At 38.3% G+C, this 18900-nt stretch overlaps 1 protein-coding gene across 1 annotated transcript; it reads left to right on the forward strand.

Moving 5' to 3' along the window:
• Positions 1 to 1737: 1737 nt before the first annotated feature.
• LOC127651687 (NLR family CARD domain-containing protein 3-like) lies at positions 1738 to 13545 on the forward strand. The gene is made up of 6 exons (XM_052137646.1): positions 1738 to 1812; positions 1987 to 3855; positions 7238 to 7411; positions 7701 to 7874; positions 12036 to 12082; positions 12151 to 13545. Exons 1-6 carry the CDS (start codon positions 1775 to 1777, stop codon positions 12693 to 12695), a joined length of 2847 nt encoding a protein of 948 aa, XP_051993606.1. The 5' UTR covers positions 1738 to 1774; the 3' UTR covers positions 12696 to 13545.
• The last annotated feature ends 5355 nt before the right edge of the window (positions 13546 to 18900 follow it).

The following is an 18900-nucleotide window of genomic DNA, read 5'->3' on the forward strand; positions in this document are numbered from 1 at the left end:
GGCCTCTTTGCTCGCACACACTTTTTCAGGATTGAGATTGAGGTCAGGGCTTTGTGATGGCCACTCCAATACCTTGACTCTGTTGTCCTTTAGCCATTTTGCCACAACTTTGGAAGTATGCTTGGGGTCATTGTCCATTTGGAAGATCCATTTGCGACCAAGCTTTAACTTTCTGGCTGAAGCAAAGCACCCCCACAACATGATGCTGCCACCCCCATGCTTCACGGTTGGGATGGTGCTCTTTGGCTTGCAAGCCTTGCCCTTTTTTCTCCAAACATAACGATTGTCATTATGGCCAAACAGTTTTGTTTCATCAGACTAGAGGACATTTCTCCAAAGGTAAGATCTCCATCTCCATGTGGACTTGCAAACTGTAGTCTGGCTTTTTTATGGTGGTTTTAGAGCAGTGATTTCTTCCTTGCAAGAAACAGCCTTTTTGGTTATTTTGATATACAACTAATTTTACTGTGGATATAGATACTGCTCTACCCGTTTCCTACAGCATCTTCACAAGTTCCTTTGCTGTTGTTCTAGGATTGATTTGTACTTTTGCACCAAACTACATTCATCTTTAGGAGACAGAATGCCTCTCCTTCCTGAGTGGTATAATAGTGCCATGGTGTTTATACTTGCATACTATTGTTTTTACAGAGTAATGTGTTGCCTTCAGGCATTTGGAAATTGCTTCCAAAGATGAACCAGACTTGTTGTTGTCCACAATTTTATTTCTGAGGTCTTGGCTGATTTCTTTAGATTTTTCCATGATGTCAAGTAAAGAGGCACTGAGTTTGAAGGTAGGCCTTAAAATACATCCAAAGGAACTCCTCCAATTCAGTACATCTCCTATCAGAAGCTAATTGGCTAATTGTGCGTGAAGCCTCCACACACATGTCTCTGTGGTAACTTACTCAACAAGCCACATGATAAAATGCACAGGTTGACGGTGTCAGGACGTGGAGGAAACTGAGATTGGTCTTCCGCCACCCGGATTTAGGCGAGTCACTATGCCACCACGAGGACTAAGAGAGCATTGGGAATTGGGTATTCCAAATTGGGGAGAAAAAGGGGAGAAAACAATTTACATAAGTTGGTTACAATTTAGTATAATAGGTACAAATTGGATGAATGAAATATTTACATTTACATTTATGCATTTGGCAGGCAGCTTTTATCCAAAGTGCACTTATTACAGGGACAATTGGAGTTAAGTGCCTTGCTCAAGGACACAACTGTGGTGGCTGTGGGGATTGAACCAGCATCCTTTTGATTAACAGTTATGTGCTTTAGCCCACTATGCCACCACCACTCCAGTATGCATATTACCTGAGTGAAAGTGAATGGAGGCTAGAAAGAGAAAGAAAAGATAGAAAGAGAGATGCCATTGAGAGTTAGAGTCTGGCTTTTGGGCCTAAAACACAATCACCCCAGAGCAGAGCCCAGTGAGAAGAGCCGAAGATGAGAAAAGACACAGAGAACAAGTTCCAATCTTGTTTTATCCTCTCCTTGAACATGTGTCCACAAACAGACCAGATACATTTAAACTTAACATTCAGCAGACCAGTTTTATCCCATTGTATTCATGTTGTGACCATTTGCAGACCCCCAATATACAAAGACCTCAGTCAATAGGCACTCTTTGCTTGACACACTTTGCTTGACTTGGAATGCAAGTCTTTTTCACAAAGGAATAAGGGTTGTAACACAGAATTAATTTCTTTGTTCATTTTCAATCCTACAGAAAAAAGCAGCTTCACCAGAACTTACCTGTCTGTCTATGAAGACTGATGACTCTGCTCCATCACAAAATGAAGGGTAATGTTTCACAGTGACTGACCCTTTGTTAGTAGTAACATTTAGCCATTGAGTTCAATTATATGATAAACTAAATGGAAATCACATTGAACTTTATTTAATTTGAAAGTCTTGTTATCATTATTGTCTTTTATGTTGCATTTTGTCCCATTTTATTTTCGAAAACAAAATCAGGCAGCAAAACACTGAATCTGCCCAGCTGACATATACACAGTTGGAGGAGACTGAAGACCTGCAGCAGGATTCTCATCAACCAGTAGTTGATGTTCTTCAGAGAGTCAAAGACCAACACAAAACCAGCATGAAGAACAAGTATGAGAGCTTATTTGAGGGATTCAAACTACAAGAGAATCAAACGCTCCTGAACAGGATTTACACACAGCTCTACATCATAGAGAGAGAGAGTGAAGGGGTGAATGAAGAACATGAGGTTTTACACATGGAGAAAACAGCCAGAACTCAACACTTACAAGACACTCCAATCTACTGCAATTACATCTTTAAACCCTTACCTGAACCAGGATTTGAGGAGAAGAGAAAAGTCAAAATAAAGACTGTTCTTACCAAAGGCATCGCTGGAATTGGAAAAACAGTCTCTGTGCAGAAGTTCATTCTGGACTGGGCAGAGGGAAAAGCTAATCAGGATGTAGATTTCATGTTTGTGCTTCCATTTCGAGAGCTGAACTTAATTAAAGATGAGCAGTACAGTCTTCTCAAACTTCTGCTGGACTTTAATCCTGAACTTCATGATCTGGACTCAAAGATTTACAATGAGTGTAAAGTTGTGTTTATCTTTGACGGTCTGGATGAAAGCAGAATTCCACTGATGTTTTCAGATAGTGAGAAAGTTTCTGATGTGACTGAGACTTCAACAGTGGGTGTGTTGATGTCAAACCTCATCAAAGGAGATCTCCTTCCCTCTGCTTTCATCTGGATCACCTCCAGACCAGCAGGAGCCAATCAGATCCCCTCCAAATACTTCAAGCGTGTGACAGAAATTCAGGGATTCAATGACCCTCAGAAGGAGGAATATTTCAGGAAGAGAATCAGTGATGAGCATCAAGCCAGCAGAATCATCTCACACATTAGAAGAGCAAGAAGCCTCCACATCATGTGCCACATACCAGTCTTCTGTTGGATCTCATCCACTGTGCTTCAAAACATCCTGAAACAAGATGACAGTGCAGAAATCCCTCAAACTCTGACTGAAATGTACATCCACTTCCTGCTCATTCAGATCAATGTGAGGAATCAGAAGTATGAAGAGAGAGATACAGAGAAACTCCTGCAGTCCAACAGAGAAGTGATTGTGAAATTTGCTGAACTGGCTTTCAAACAGCTGATGAAGGGCAATGTCATGTTCTATGAGGAGGAGCTGAGAGAGAGCAGCATAGATGTCACTGATGCCTCAGTGTATTCTGGGATCTGCACTGAGATCTTTAAGGCAGAATCTGTGATTCATCAGAGGAAAGTCTACTGCTTCATACATCTCAGCTTTCAGGAGTTTCTGGCGGCTTTCTATGTTTTTTATCATTATGTTGTCAAAAATGTTGACACATTGCAGTTTGTGGATCAAGTGCATGGTCTTCATAGGGACGTAGTAGATAAAGCCCTTCAGAGTGAAAATGGACACCTGGATCTTTTGCTGCGATTCCTGCTTGGTATCTCACTGGAATCCAATCAGAGACTCTTACAGGATCTATTGACACACATAGAGAACAGCTCAGAGAGCATCAAGAAAACCTCACAGTACATCAAAGACAAAATCAGAAGTGGACTTGGACTTTCAGCTGAAAGATCCATCAATCTGTTCCTCTGTCTGCTGGAGATGAAAGATCAGACTCTGTGCAGAGAGATTCAGGAGTTTCTGAAATCCGACAAACACTCAGAGAATAAACTCTCTCCTGCTCATTGTTCAGCAATCGCATACATGCTTCAGATGTCAGAGGAGGTGCTGGATGAGCTGGATCTGAAGAAATACAACACATCAGAGGAGGGTAGAAGAAGACTGATACCAGCTGTGACGAACTGCAGAAAAGCTCTGTGAGTAATTCATTATGAAATATTAGAACCGCAATTCATATGTGCTGTTAATATTACTAATCACTTACTGGAGACTGCAGTTTCCCTACATTCCTCTTTGATAAAATACTCTAGCTGATAAAATACTCTAGCTGAGTCAGATTGCATAGAAATAATGATTGGAGAGTCTTTTTCAGGTCAATTTATTAATTCTCAATTGAATTGACTGCAGCAGTAATGATTATTTGCATGTCATATTTGTACAAAAATATCCTGTATTACTGTTTTCCAAATATTTGTAATGTGAACATTGTGTAGTCTGAGAGCACATCAGTGCCTGTCTACTTTTTCTTATTCCATCTTGGTTCTGGAAGTATTTTCCCATTCATTTTTTCCAAAGGCATTTCATAAACTCCTTCATAACAGAGCCATGAACCAAACCAACCAGCTCAGAATTAAATCGCAATATTACAACCTTTGATTTGAAGTAAAGGAGTATTTGGAAATTGGAAAAATACAAAGACTGTGTAAATAACGTCTTTGAACCAGGAATGAACTACAATTTCAAGAAGCAGCGCAAATTATATAATTTAATTTAAAGCAATGGAAAAATATAAATCTTGTTTCCAAGTTGTTGAAGTTAAATAATATTCCAAATATCTTAAGATTTTATGGAAGACCGAATGGATTACATTATTTTCAGGGTGTTATGGGATAGGCCGGTTGCTGCAGAGCTTGTGTGGTGGGTTTGATGCCAGTGATTCTCTGGTGGTTAATTTCTCTTCAGGATCATGGGTAGTGTAGTTTAGTTCTTCACCAGGAATTCCACAATAAACACCTCTTTAAAACTAAAGCTGAAACAATGCAGACTAAGGATTTCAATAGGAGCATATACTATCTAGTAAAAACATTAGAGCTCATGATAGGTCAGTCTTTAAAGTTGTATAAGTTATAGCTGGAAAGTAATTTGTCTACAGTCACAGGGCTTAGCAAGACACAAAACCATTAGCTGCTTGAACATTCCCAACGTGCACTTTATTTACACTTAAGAGAGTGGGAGAAGGAAGTAGATGACTGATGCCATATTGAGCTTGTGCTGGTAAGAAGGGAGAGTGTGTGGTGGGTGGTGAGCGTTGGCTCGTGAGGCAAGGCATGGAAATCACACACTGGTGGGAGTGGCGGAAGCCTCATTAGCTGAAAGGCGAGGGACACGAACACAGGATTCCCTTTCAACTCAGTTTACTCAATATTGCAATACACTTGGGGATTCCTTCCTCGATGACCTGGTTGAAGCCCTTGTACAATTTTTCTTTAAGCCCCGGCCCTTTAGGTGTGCATTTGGCCTACACAAGCGGGTTCGCAAACACCAATTTCTTCCTTCAGGGCGAGGACATCTCATCTTTGAAACCCTCTACACTTCAGCCATCGATAAACACTTCTTAGCAGACAAATCTCCTCTGCGAGACATGTACAGGATAACTCAGTCAGCCTGTACTATAAGAGCCTGCAGTTAGAAGTCAAAGAAACTCCAAAAGAGTTTGGATGAGCAAGGCCCTGATTCTGGACTTTTTATCTCCACACCACTACCAATCTGGTACTTCAAGCCACAAAAGAGACCACCCAAGCCATTGGGATAAGGATAAGCAGCCTGGTGGTCTTAGATTAGCACATCTGGCTGACACTGACAGATATGAGCGATTCCAAAAAGCAGCTTCTGGACACTCGGTGTCACCCGGTGGCCTTTTCAGCAACACCGTAGAAGACTTTGCAGAGTGCTTCATTGTGGTTCAAAAGCAGTCGCAAGCGATAAAGCACATTCTTTGAAAGAAAAGCTGTGCTTCCTCTTAACCAGCACACTCCCGCTGTACTTACGGTCAATGGTCAGTCAAAACATCTACCCTCGCTGTCTAGTGCCACTTAGGGCTGTAAAAAAATCCCCCCAAGCAGTAGAAGCATTTCTGATGAGCCCAGTCGCATGAAGAGGAAGCAAAACCCACAGGGTTTGGGAGGGTTCTTGGAGGGGACTGTGTGGTGGATCAGTGCTCATGATTCGGACAGCAGGATATTGACTACACTGACTCCTCAGTGGGCTGGCTCCCCCTGTGGGGTTTAGGAGAGGTTTTTGAAAGAGATTGTCCAGTGGGTTGGCCCTCCCCGGTGGGGTTTGAAGGTGACCTGCCAGCCACATGCATGCTGGCCTCGATTGGTGAAGATGCATCAGAGTGCTGGGTCCTGGCTGGGGGTGCCCTACTGTCCTGCCATACTATCCTACTCTGATTCCCCCAGAATGGTGGCCCTTTCCCGTATCTCCTCGGTATGCCTCCTCCCTTTATTTATTTTTTAATTTTATTTTTGTAGTTTTATTTTTTTCCTCTACTCTTTATTCCACAGCTTGCCTTATATATATATATATACATACTCAATAGAGATGTAAACACGCACAACACAACCTCACAATTACACTTCACATAATCACATGAAAAACATGTTTTGTTTGTTTTTGTTTTGTTTGTCCTGTATTTATGTTGTTGTATTCTCATATTTTGTTCAAATAAAAAAAGAAGAGGAAACAAGAGCCCTCGGATCTTCTCAGCCCGGTGCTGAAGAGGGCTCGTTTCAATATAGACAGTGTTTCTCCCCTCTCCCCTACAGCAGTTTGTGGGGAATGGGATGTATGTCACAATGTTTTTTCTATGGGTCACACTTCAATAAAGAATGTTTTGCCAAAAAATAAAAATGTGAAATGAATGGCGTGCCCATTTTGAATTACCTCAACGATTGTCTATTACGTGCCATATCAGAGGCTCTACTGAGCAAACACAGCGACCTGCTTCCTTGCCATCTGAAAAACTTGTGACTAGTGAAATCTTCAAAAAAGGCATTCTCCGCTCAGGTGGAATTATCACTGCTCCGCTCTGCTCAAATGCTCTGGTTGTGACCTTGGATTGGAGCTCTTTCATGTCCTTATGCCAACTGGCTCAATTTAGTGGATAATGCAGCAGAAGTTTGCACTTATTTTAATCTCTACACATTTTTAATGTAAGCTAATTTAATACATTTTTATTTAATTAATCTGAGCTTTTTAAAAATACTTCAAGTTCTACTTTAGGATTCAGTTCATGCATTTGAATCGGCAGTATTTTAATCAGTAGATTAAATATTTGCTTCACCCCTAATTGTTGATGAATATTGCCATTTTTGCATTGTCTCAATTTGACTTATTGACATTTAGGTCAATCAAGCTGGTCTAGGTTAACACTCATAGTATGGGAAAAGTTCAGACTGTTGAGAGAAATTGTGTATGGCTTCATAATGGTTGAATGAGAATCACCAACGTGGACCTTAATAACCTGTTAAAGTTGTCCACAAAACATACAAAAACTTGTGTTTTTCTCTCTTTCAGTGTTACGGATTGTAATCTCACTGGTCAGCACTGTGAAATTGTGGCTGCAGCGCTACAATCATTAAACTCCCCTCTGAAAGAGCTAGACCTGAGTAACAATGACCTACAGGATTCAGGAGTGAAGCTGATCTCTGATGGACTCAAGTGTACAAACTGTACACTGGATATACTGAGGTTTAAAATAACATAGATAAAACATAGTTGATTCAGAATCACATATTTGCCCTCTGTTTGACTTCTAGGGACTGTAGGTTGTTAAAACAAACCCTTCTGTGGATAAAGCTGTATAATATAAATTGCATAAATTATAACAGGAATAAAATTGAAAGAATGGGGCATACGTTTAATATTGAAAAGTGCAGATTCTTTTGTCAGTAAAGATCAATGGTTAGTTCTGAAGTATTTGTGAATGGAGGGCTTTATGTATAATCTACATTGTTGTTGTGGTTGGGTGTTTTTGTAGATTATCAGGCTGTATGGTGACAGAGGTCGGCTGTTGTTATATGGCTTCAGCTCTGAGATCAAACCCTTCACACCTGATAGAGCTGGATCTGAGCTACAATCACTCAGGAGAATCTGGAGTCAAACTGCTCACTGAGAGACTCAATGACACAAACTGCAAATTGAACAAACTCAAGTATGTTGTGCCAAAATATGGCATGGTACATTCCGTTTATGTGCATGAAACATTATGTGTGAAAATCATAGCTTTGTTGATGATAATGAGGCAACATAAACACTAGTTAAAATATAATCTAAACATTAATATTATTTTTATATCATATTACATATCATATTTATATCATACAGCATACAATTTAAATACCTGCTTTAGCCGAAACAACATTTACATGTAACTAAAACTTGCTTATTAGGAGTCATATTTCAAATTTCAATACTCTGAATCCTGTCTGGAAACAGTCCCACTAGTAAAATATGTACATGTTTATATCATGTTTATATATATTATAAAATATCATGTCAACTAATGTAAGTAAAACTAAATGACTTGCACATCTGAAATTGTATCCTCGGCTGAGTACAAAGTCACTCTTCAAAATGCAAAGTTCATCAGAGTCCGATGAGCAGAAAAGTGAATGAACTTGATACTTTTTAATTCACAGTCGGGGGCGTTTACCATTTGCCTTGATCGCCTCAGCACATTAGCGTATGAATAGCGCCCTCTGCCCGTGGGTGTGATCACATTAGGGATAATTAGCTGAGCAAGGAAAAACTGCACATCACTTTGTTTTATTTAAAAGTAGAAATCTTAAGCTTTAGACATATGTTTCATGTTTGTGTGAGAAGTATTCACAGTTTCAGTTCATTTTTGTGAAGTGTTTCAGAAATATGCTCGTGAACACAGAGAATGCTGACAGCTCACCCTTTTTATTTTCTTTAGTTTACAAATACAATACAAGGTTTTGTGAGTGTACACAAATAAAAGTAGACCCTTTATAGTCTCTAATGATATCTTACATGTATCTGTATGCCCCAAAATGATGGAGTTTTTTTTAGTTGTTTCCGCTGTAATGACGAAAATATCCAGATAGACGCGCCGGCGTGTCCATTGACCCCAGAGGGTTCAGGAACAATTCTCATGTATAATCTAGTGTGAGACATCGAGTTGTAGTTCATGACTGAGAGGGTTTGGTCACACACATAAGTAGACCTAAATAAAACAAGCACCCTTTGGGCATGCTTTCTAATGTTTGTAAACTTTGTTCCCCTTCTGTTACTCACTCGACGTTGTGTCGATATTTGCATGCTCCGCCCCGGACATATGGGTATAAAGGGAGCAGGCGAGCCATTGTCTGTCAGAATTATTTTTCGAGCCGAGCGGTGAGTGTTCAGTGAGCTGTGACAATGACTGCTTCACTCATCTCTGCAAGAGAGCTGCTGTTGGATTTTACAGTGCATTCCAGTGGCTTTCTCCTCAGCTTCTGCCCCTGGGCGCTTCGACAGTGCTTTCCTAAAAGAGTGTTTCCTCTGAAAGTTTAATTTCTCTAAAAGAGTTATTTTCTGGTAAAAGAGCATATACACAAGCGTGTGTTGAACGACCTTTTCAGGATGTGTCTTTATAAAGATGCCTTTCCACCCCTGTGTAGTTCCTGATGCGGTAGATATCTCTCCAGATCTGACAGTCACAGATGCTGCCTCGTGTGCCTGGGTCATGATCACACTGAGGCGGCATTTGTGGATGGTTCATGTTCTTATTGTGAGAACATGACCATGGCAACGTTGCGGTCACGGCTTTCGTTTCTCAAAACGAATGCCACTCCAGCCACCCCTGCGTCGCTCCTTCTTCCCACGGGAATGAGGGCGACCCGGCTGGTGATGGAGGCAATTTGGGGATGGCAGCAGGCTCTGTTTGCCGGGTAAAACCCCACGAACTACCCGCCCCGGCACGCTGGGCAGGTGACTGTCTCATCCTCGCACACTCTCAAGAGTTACTATAGCCCACAGGGACCAGGTGCTCGCACACCTTAGCCGCTAGGGCTTCAGGTCAACTGGGAAAAGATAAAGCTCTCTCTGCTTCAGATAATCTCTTTTCTCAGTCTGGAGTTAGACAGGTCACGCTCAGCGGAGAGTGGAGGCTCCACCCCAGGTGGTCCAGCTAGAATGTGTCTTGTTACTCGGAGACGTCATCAGCTTTAACAACCGTACCAAGGAACATAACTATCTCACTTCTCAGTTCCCCAACATGGCAACACTTTTCCCAGGCTTAGCCAACACACATTTGAATGGAACATGTCACGATCCACCGTCTCTGTGTAATTGAATAATTTAATGAACTGCCGATGGTTAAGCCCCTTTCCCTGTATAAAGTTGACAATTTTACAACCAATTTTACAAAATGTTCTAGCTTCAACATAGTTTTACACAGGACTTCCTGCTGAATAATACATTGAAGAAATATGAATTCCTCTGAGTTTGGGCTTTGTTCTTTTACTTTGTCTTGTAATCTTTTAGATGGCCAATGGAGAAATAATCGTCATTGGCTGGTAAATCTTTGTTTTCACTCGCCAGACTTTTAATGAAATGCATGCGTAATGCAACTGAAAAAGATAAAGTTAACTGAGACAGGGGCATCTTCGCGCAGTATAGTTTGCACTATTGTACATTTATTTTTCAGCCTTCCATTTCAATAATTTTTTAGCTTTTAAAAATTCACAAATTTCACATTCTATCAATGTATATAATGTCATGAAATTGAAAAATGAAAAAATCAGAAAATAATCACAAGGTTGGAACCTAACAATGAAAATAGTGCTGTCGTGATTATGAAATTTGGCTGACAATTAATTGTCAAATGAAGAATTGCAATTGATTAATTGTCTGTTTTAGGGATTTCACAAATATGACGATTAATTGTCATTCAGATTGTCACTGTGTGCTTCATGCATAAATCAGGTCATATAATAAATTAAGGGTATGTGATTTTTTTTTTCAGGCTTTTACAAATCAAAATATTTGTAATATATAAAATTTAGCTCTCTTGGGGGGGGCCTTGGTAGCTCACTGAGTATTGACGTTGACTATCACACCTGGAATCGTGAGTTTGAATCCAGGGCATGCTGAGTAACTCCAGTCAGGTCTCCTAAGCAACCAAATTGGCCCGGTTGCTAGGGAGGGTAGAGTCACATGGGGTAACCTCCTTGTGGTCACTATAATGTGGTTTGCTCTTGGTGGGCCACATGGTGAGTTGTTCATGGATGCAGCAGTGGATGGCGTGAAGCCTCTCACGTGATAAGATCTTGCTGGGTTGACGATCTCAGATGCAGGCGCCACTGAGATTAGATCCTCCGACACACGGACTGAGGCGCAGTCACTACGTCACCATGAGGACTTAGAACACATTGGGAATTGGGCATTCCAAATTGGTAGAAAAAGGGGAGAAAAAAAAAAATATAGGTCTCTTCTTTTGTCACTCTTGGTCACTGTCATAAATTATTCAATTTCACTCACTATTTTAAGGCTCTCAAAATAACCAAGACCTTATTTCTCATTAAGAAAGATTCTGAGCTTCTGTTTCTTGCATTTTATCATCTCCACAGAAATAGCGTGTGGGCATCTCTTCCTTTGTCACTGTATTACATTAAGCCTGCATGAAACTGGAGTGCTTGGTATGCACTATCAAAGTTTATATTTGATAAGTTTATACCGCATTTAGATTTTTCCGGTGTTTGGCAGGAGCCTCTGTAGATGGTGTGCAGAACAGGGTGCTTTAGATGTGGTTCATGCATTCCTCAAGAGAGCTGTTCTGAGTAATGCTGTGTGGCTTCATGAGACAAGAGTTCAAGTATGAGAGACATGCATTTTTTTCGACATGCTCATGAGACACAGAATGCAGGGAAAGACGAGCCTGAATCCAGCTTCCTTATCGCCAGCTTTTTATTAAGTAAAAGGATTTCGGTGATTCGACACTGCACAACTCATCACTGGAGAGAGAAATATTAATATTTACCAGCCATTGGCTAATTACAGAAATATTTTAGATGCGTAGCATGAAATTATCGCATATCGCAGTAATTTATTCACAATAAAGGGCTGCACCATCTTTTTTCTTTTAAGACATAATTTAATTATACACAATCTCAGTAGTATGACAAAATGCAAGACATTAAGTGACAATAATTTTTTTTTTAAATGCAAAGAAAATTGTCATAGTCACTGTTACTGTACATTTGTTGACTAGTAATGTGAGATTTACTTTTCATATTGGTTAATAATAGAATTAAGTTTTGAGATTTTATGTTAAACAAAAACAAAGTTACCAAATCTATTTTTTTTTTAGTGTGGACCACAATGAACTCATCAGAATCGCACCAGGACTACAAAAATGTAAGTCTCTTTTTTATTGTACACTCATGATTTGCCACATAAGTTTTAATCTAGCTTCTTTTGTTCAGATGCCTGTGATCTCACACTGGATCCAAACACAGCACACCCTAGCCTCTTACTGTCTGAGGAGAACAGAAAAGTAACATGGGGCAAAGAAAAGCAGTTGTATCCTGATCATCCAGACAGATTTGAGTACTATGAGCAGATTCTGTGTAGAGAGATTCTGACTGGACGCTGTTACTGGGAGGCTGAACTGACTGGTGGGACTCATGTTGCAGTGACATATAAAGGAAATAACAGAAAACAAGGGTTTGATTGTCGGTTTGGACTCAACAAAAAGTCCTGGTGTCTCTTCTGGTTTGACAATGGTAAAATTTGTAATGTCTGGCACAATAATAATAACATTGCCATTCCAGCTCCATCATCTCCCTTTAACAGAGTCGGAGTGTATCTGGACTGGTCGGCTGGCACTTTGTCCTTCTACAGCGTCACTGACACACACACACTCACACACTTATACACATTCAACACCACATTCACTGAACCCCTCTATGCTGGATTTAGAGTTTATCCTGATAACTCAGTGTCTCTGTGTCAGGTGAGGAATAACTGAATTTGATTCACTAGACTCAAAATCATGAAAAATATCTAACACAGACACATTCATGTAAACTCTTTTAAATGGATAACTGACTTAAAAGATTTTATAAGTGATAAATGCTATACCATTAAAAAAGTGTGCTTCAGAAATTGTTAATGTAGCTGTTTCCCAGCCATTATTTAAAATGAACTTTCATGCCATTGTGCAACTGCATCACATGCAGACTTAAAACATTCCAAACAATGAACATGGAAAAATCTTAGGTAGTGATAGATCTACTGATTCATAGGACTTGAATTGCTTAACTTAAATAGTTTCAGTGTTGTTATTATTAATTTGTTCTAGATAAATATATGATGTGAATTTAGATATTTACACAGATATTAATTTACGCTGTATGTGAATATATAATGAATATGACTGTATAATGTTTTAATGTTTATAGTATATTTTTCAATATTCTAGTATGTTTTTATATATCAAAATACTTATATGAGTTTCCAGGCCTTTGTGTGACCCAGGAGAGAGCATGTGAGGTTACTAAAAGTGTTGATGCTGCAGAGAACACAAAGAATGGCATATAACCTTGAAAAACAGGTGTATGAGCTAACAAAAACAAAATATGTATTTCTTCAAAGACAAAATGTGTTTCTGTTGGTCAGCAGTGTTCTGGCATGTAACCTTGACGATATCACTTATCTCTTATACTTTTAAACATTTATTATATGAATGGTGTATTGTAAACTGAATGTATGTTATCTTTGCAGCTGGGGTTTTTCTGCCATGATGTTTTGTCTTGATGAGCTAAAAATCTGTGGAGCTTGCATTTTCTTTCATTAATCAAATGATAATGTGAAGTTACCAGCTGATGTATGTTTTTTTAATAGATAAGCGGGGATTTTCCACCAATATTTAATTAATGAAGGAGATAAAACATATTGGTGGCGAGGGAGAGAGACAAGGGCAATAATCCCATTGGTCAGAGATAGTGGGTAAAAGATAGCAAAAAGGTATAGAATTGAGAACTTATGAGGATAATGTTAGAACGGACAGCTGGCGGTCTCATGTTTGTTGGTGTTCAATAAACTACAACTTTGGCATCTGGAACTCAAGACTCCGAGAGTTTTCTTACAACTTAGAGAGATTCATCGCGATATTCCATGACATATCTTTGGCTCAACTCGTGGGGCTGGCATTGAGGTCAAGGGGGCAGAGGTCGCTGGTGGGACGGCTTGCACGAATCAGCACAGAAACACCGGCGCCAGAAACTGAGGTAAGCATCTTTGCTTAAGGTGTTTTTGTGTGATCTGTGGTAGCGAGTCCCGTAAGTGGCTTCCTAAGACTTTTGCCAGTTCGGACATAGAATAATTCGAACTAATTGGTTAAAATAGAGATGAGTTCCAGATTTCAAAGAATTTGGGGTGGGATTATTTAAGGAATGTTATTTAAAGAAGTCGAGAAGCGACTGAAGGTTATTTAAAAAGTCGAGAAGCGACTAAAATATATTTAAAGAGTCGAGAAGCGACTGAAGGTTATTTAAAAAGTCGAAGCTGACTAAAATATATTTAAAGAGTCGAGAAGCGACTGAAGGTTATTTAAAAAGTCGAGAAGCGACTAAAATATATTTAAAGAGTCGAGAAGCGACTGAAGGTTATTTAAAAAGTCGAGAAGCGACTAAAATATATTTAAAGAGTCGAGAAGCGACTGAAGGTTATTTAAAAAGTCGAGAAGCGACTAATAGATATTTAAAAAGTCGAGAAGTGACTAAAATATATTTAAAAAGTCGAGAAGCGACTAAAATGTATTTAAAGAGTCGAGAAGCGACTAAAGAGAGTTGAGAAGCAACTCTAGGCCTGGAGGTGAGTCGAGAAGTGACGACGCGTGAAAATTCCCGGTTAGGTGCATTTATTCAAGGTTTGGCCAAGAAGTAGCAGAGAAAATCCTGTACAGGTGAAAATCCTAACTCGGGTGGTTGAAATTCACGTAAAATTCCTCCAGGTGTTAGATTTAGTTATTTATTGAAGTGTTTGACGGAACCCGGACTGTGCAGAAAACGGGGAATTGTTGAACTATGTGCATGTTTGAGATAATGAATAATGTGCATGACTAACTATGTTGTTGGTGCATGTGTGCTTGCGGTACTAAATGCGCTGTTTTTGTGTTTATTCAAATGCATGATTACAGTCTTGATGATGTATTGTGTGCAGAGGCAGAATAATAAAGAGAATCAGGTGCAATGAGGAGATGTTAAATGAGAGCAGAAGTGGAAAATGAATTGAAACAGTGAATTGAATAAAACAATTGTTGAAAAAGTATAAAGACGCAAAATGGCACCTGCTTCTCTGATATCTCCCTGCCTTGCTCTCACTCACTGGTCAGCTGAACGGACAGCTCTGTGAGTGAGGGGAAGGGGAGATTCAGAAGAGAAAAAATAGAATAATTGGGAAAAAGATAAAGAAAAGGCAAAATGTTTTCCATTGCAGTGAACAAGACTAGAGAGAAATGCAGAGACAAGCGAGTTTTGTAAAGTTTGGAGATCAATGAAGATCTGCAGAATGGGAGAGAGAATTGGAGAATACACTGATAGAGTCAAAAAGGGGATCAGTGATCATTTTTGGAAAGAATCAGAGTATATATATATTATAAAGAGCAGAGGATCGTTAACTAAGAAAAAAGGAATTGGTGAAGGGTCTGATTAAATAGTAAATTTAGCAGAGACCCTACAAGAATGGCTGTTTGTTGAATGGAAAGAAATTGCAGCAGGTAACATTTCTCTCTCATACAGTACGCTAGAGACTGAGTGCTGTGAAGAGCTGTAGGGGAGGGGCTGAGCAGAGACTGAGTGCTGTGAAGAGCTGTAGGGGAGGGGCTGAGCAGAGACTGAGTGCTGTGAAGAGCTGTAGGGGAGGGGCTGAGCAGAGACTGAGTGCTGTGAAGAGCTGTAGGGGAGGGGCTGAGCAGAGACTGAGTGCTGTGAAGAGCTGTAGGGGAGGGGCTGCTAGAGCGAGAAATGGGAGCTGTAAGGGGAGGGCTGTGAGCATGCACAGTAACAGAGACTTTTTTTCCTTGTCTCAGTTTTCCTCATGAAACAGAAATCATAATGTGGAAATAAGCTGTTACTGAATTTGAGAGGAGACTAACTGAGAGGAGAAAATAAATATAATTAGCACCCATGTAGAAATTGTCTTGAACAGAGACCCAAAATGGATGTGACCTCTGTGGGTGGAAGTATATGGGTTTTAATATAAAAATAATTAACAGATATAGCAATAAACCACTGTAAATAATTAGTGTTTTTTATGGAAATAAAGGAGAGAGAGGGATAAAAAGAGGAGAGCAAAAGGAGGGGCAGAAGTAATAGGTTTGTTTTAGTATAGTATTTTTTGAGAGCTCTGTATGTATAAAGGCCTTGTGTTTGTAAAAGTGTGAAAGGTTCTGTGTCTGTGAGAGAATCTGTGTTTTAAAGTATGGGAAGTATGACTGAAGTGTGATTGCGTATGGAAGTGTATGTTATATGAGCCCTATAAATATTCATCCAGATAGAGAGGTTGATCATTTGCTGCATAACTAATGAGGAGTATGTATGAAATTTACATAAAAGAAAATCTATTTAGACTATTTTCATCAATATAAGAGGCAGAAGTGATCTGATGATTAAAAACAAAGAGGGCACTTAATAAATATTCTGGTTGTAGAATGAAAACCAATGATAAAAAATATATGTGTATGTCTGTGTAAATGTTTGTGTGTGTGTGTGTATATGTATAAGGATAAATATAATACAGTATAAATAAACAAATAGCTTTAAAACAAAAATGTGCATGAAATCAAAAAGTTAACCCTTAGCGGACTGGACAATGTTTATTCTTGGGCTGTTCTTTTCATGCCATGAATGAAGCCTGATGTAAGATTAACTAAACTGAGAGGGAGCAGCTGTTGAATGGACATGTGTCAGATCATAACTCTTTTCATATCAAAGTGATGAGTAAGAATATTTAGATTATAAAAAAGTGATAACTTTAAAGTGATTGAATTGTATTTGGGAAATCACATTATCTGGACAAACAATAAAGCTTTGAGTCGAGTGTATTGCGCTAAACTAAAGTCAAATAAGTTATTGGATTTTAAACCAAGGTTGTATTTAAGAGAAGTGTTGTTATATTAAAGCAAATGGCAATAGAGGACAAATGATATGATGATAAAATAACTAATAAGAAAATTATATTAAGTATCTTATGCAGTTAAACCTTAAATGTGAAAACTTCACATTCATGTGTCTGTTTATGTTCTGTCTGGTCCAGTTTATGAGAGAATAATATTTTAACATTATTAAATTAAACACTAGAAAGTTGTTTTTGAATTTTCTATGATTTTAAAAATGTCTGGAGAACAATTTAAATGTGAGTGCAGCGTTATCGGTGTAAACTTTATCAACCAACAAAAGATAGGCAGAGATTTTTTATTTTTGTTAGGGACTGTCTGATGAGGGCATTGAGGATGACTTTGAGGGGAAACAGGCCTCTCTTGATGTCTTCAGACAGACAGAAAGGGGCCCCGACTTTAGAAAAAGATAGATAGCAGATAGATAGATATTTTGTTTTTATTTTATTTATTTTTTGTTTGGTATAAACAGAATAGGTCTTGGTTGATCGTGGATACACTGAGAAGCTGCATTTGAGACTAAAATGAAAGGAAAATAAATTTAAGAATGATTTGGATCATTTAAACATTGGTCTTTGGGGTGGGTGAAGCCCATGGAGAAAGGTTAAGATTAAATTGAACATCATAACTTCCTCATATATGAATGTTAATAAGTTCATATTCATGTGTCTATTCTGTGTTTCATTTGTTATTATTATGTGTGTTGTTTCACTAACTCATTCTGGAACTAGTTTCTCACCATTGCAGACGACTGAGAAAGATGATTTGTTATAAGTTACTAATGCTGCAGGAGGAAATCCGGACACAAAGAAGACTGAAAATGATGTGATTGATCTGATATATCCTCCTGCGCTCATTACTGCTGGTAATCATTATTGATTTGCCATTTATAATGTGGATTCAAATTTCTCTGGAAAAGTTGATTTCAGTCTTATACGATCACTTTATGATTTTCCAGAATGCCATCAATGGGTTCAATGCCCGTGTCTAAATTGTTCTGAGGGTCTAAATTTAAATCCAGCAGCTAACCACTGATTTATTGATTTGAAGAGTAAATATTACAAACATATGGCAAAGTTATAGAGATACCTATTGGATTGGTTACTCCCCCAAATTTTCCAGAGAGTACCCTCATAATAAAGAAAAAAAAAAAGGAGGTTAGTGTGTGCTACAAAGTGCTGATTGAGTGTCTATTTCTATTACTACTATTTTTGCCATAGTTAATACATGAAAGTGTAATTTTAGAGGTATAATAGTGATAACTGTTAAAAGATGATGAAACATTTGGATAAAAATAAAAAAAAATTATGTAAGAGTCATGAGAAATTAAAAGTACGTAGTGTATCTTACTGAGCAATTATTTCAAAACACAAGAAAAGAGATATGTTTTTAGATATGTTTGTCTTTAAGACTTTATTATGTTTAAACTTTTACTTTTCTGTTAGTTTAAAAACTTGATTTATATTATTTTATTAGATAGAATGGAAGTTCCTTCACCTGAGAAAGTGTAAGAAATGGAGAAAGTAGTAATAATAAATTATTACTTAATAATAAAAAAGGGATTATAATATATTAATAATAAGATAGGTGTTGTAAATGTAAAGCTCTGCATGAACAGAAGGCTAAACATAAGTTGAATTGATTATATAGAGAATGTCGAAAAAGACATTGTGTTCTGTTTTATTAAAGATTTGAAGGATTTGTTGTTTGAATGGGCAGAAGAAAGTTAGATGAGAGTAGTTTTTTTGTTTTTAAATGGTGCGAGATGTGAAAGTTTGAAAGCAGTTAATATAATCAGTTAGTATAAATATCACTATTTTTACTGTTGAAGAATAAATTAAATATATTATTGTGAGATTATAAAATGAAAGAAGAAGCTGTAATGAGATTAGAAACAGTGTGAGGGAGAGGAATGCCCCCCCCCCCCCCTTACTCTCAGTCTAAAATTGATAAGTGTCTGCTTGAAATAGAAACACAAGAGCAGATTTTGAAGAAATATCAATAAGTTGTTTTATTTCATTTTATTTTTATTTTATTTTTTATATGTAAAATGATG

This window comes from Xyrauchen texanus, chromosome 11, assembly GCF_025860055.1.
Source record: "Xyrauchen texanus isolate HMW12.3.18 chromosome 11, RBS_HiC_50CHRs, whole genome shotgun sequence".
NCBI classification, from domain to species: Eukaryota; Metazoa; Chordata; class Actinopteri; order Cypriniformes; family Catostomidae; genus Xyrauchen; species Xyrauchen texanus.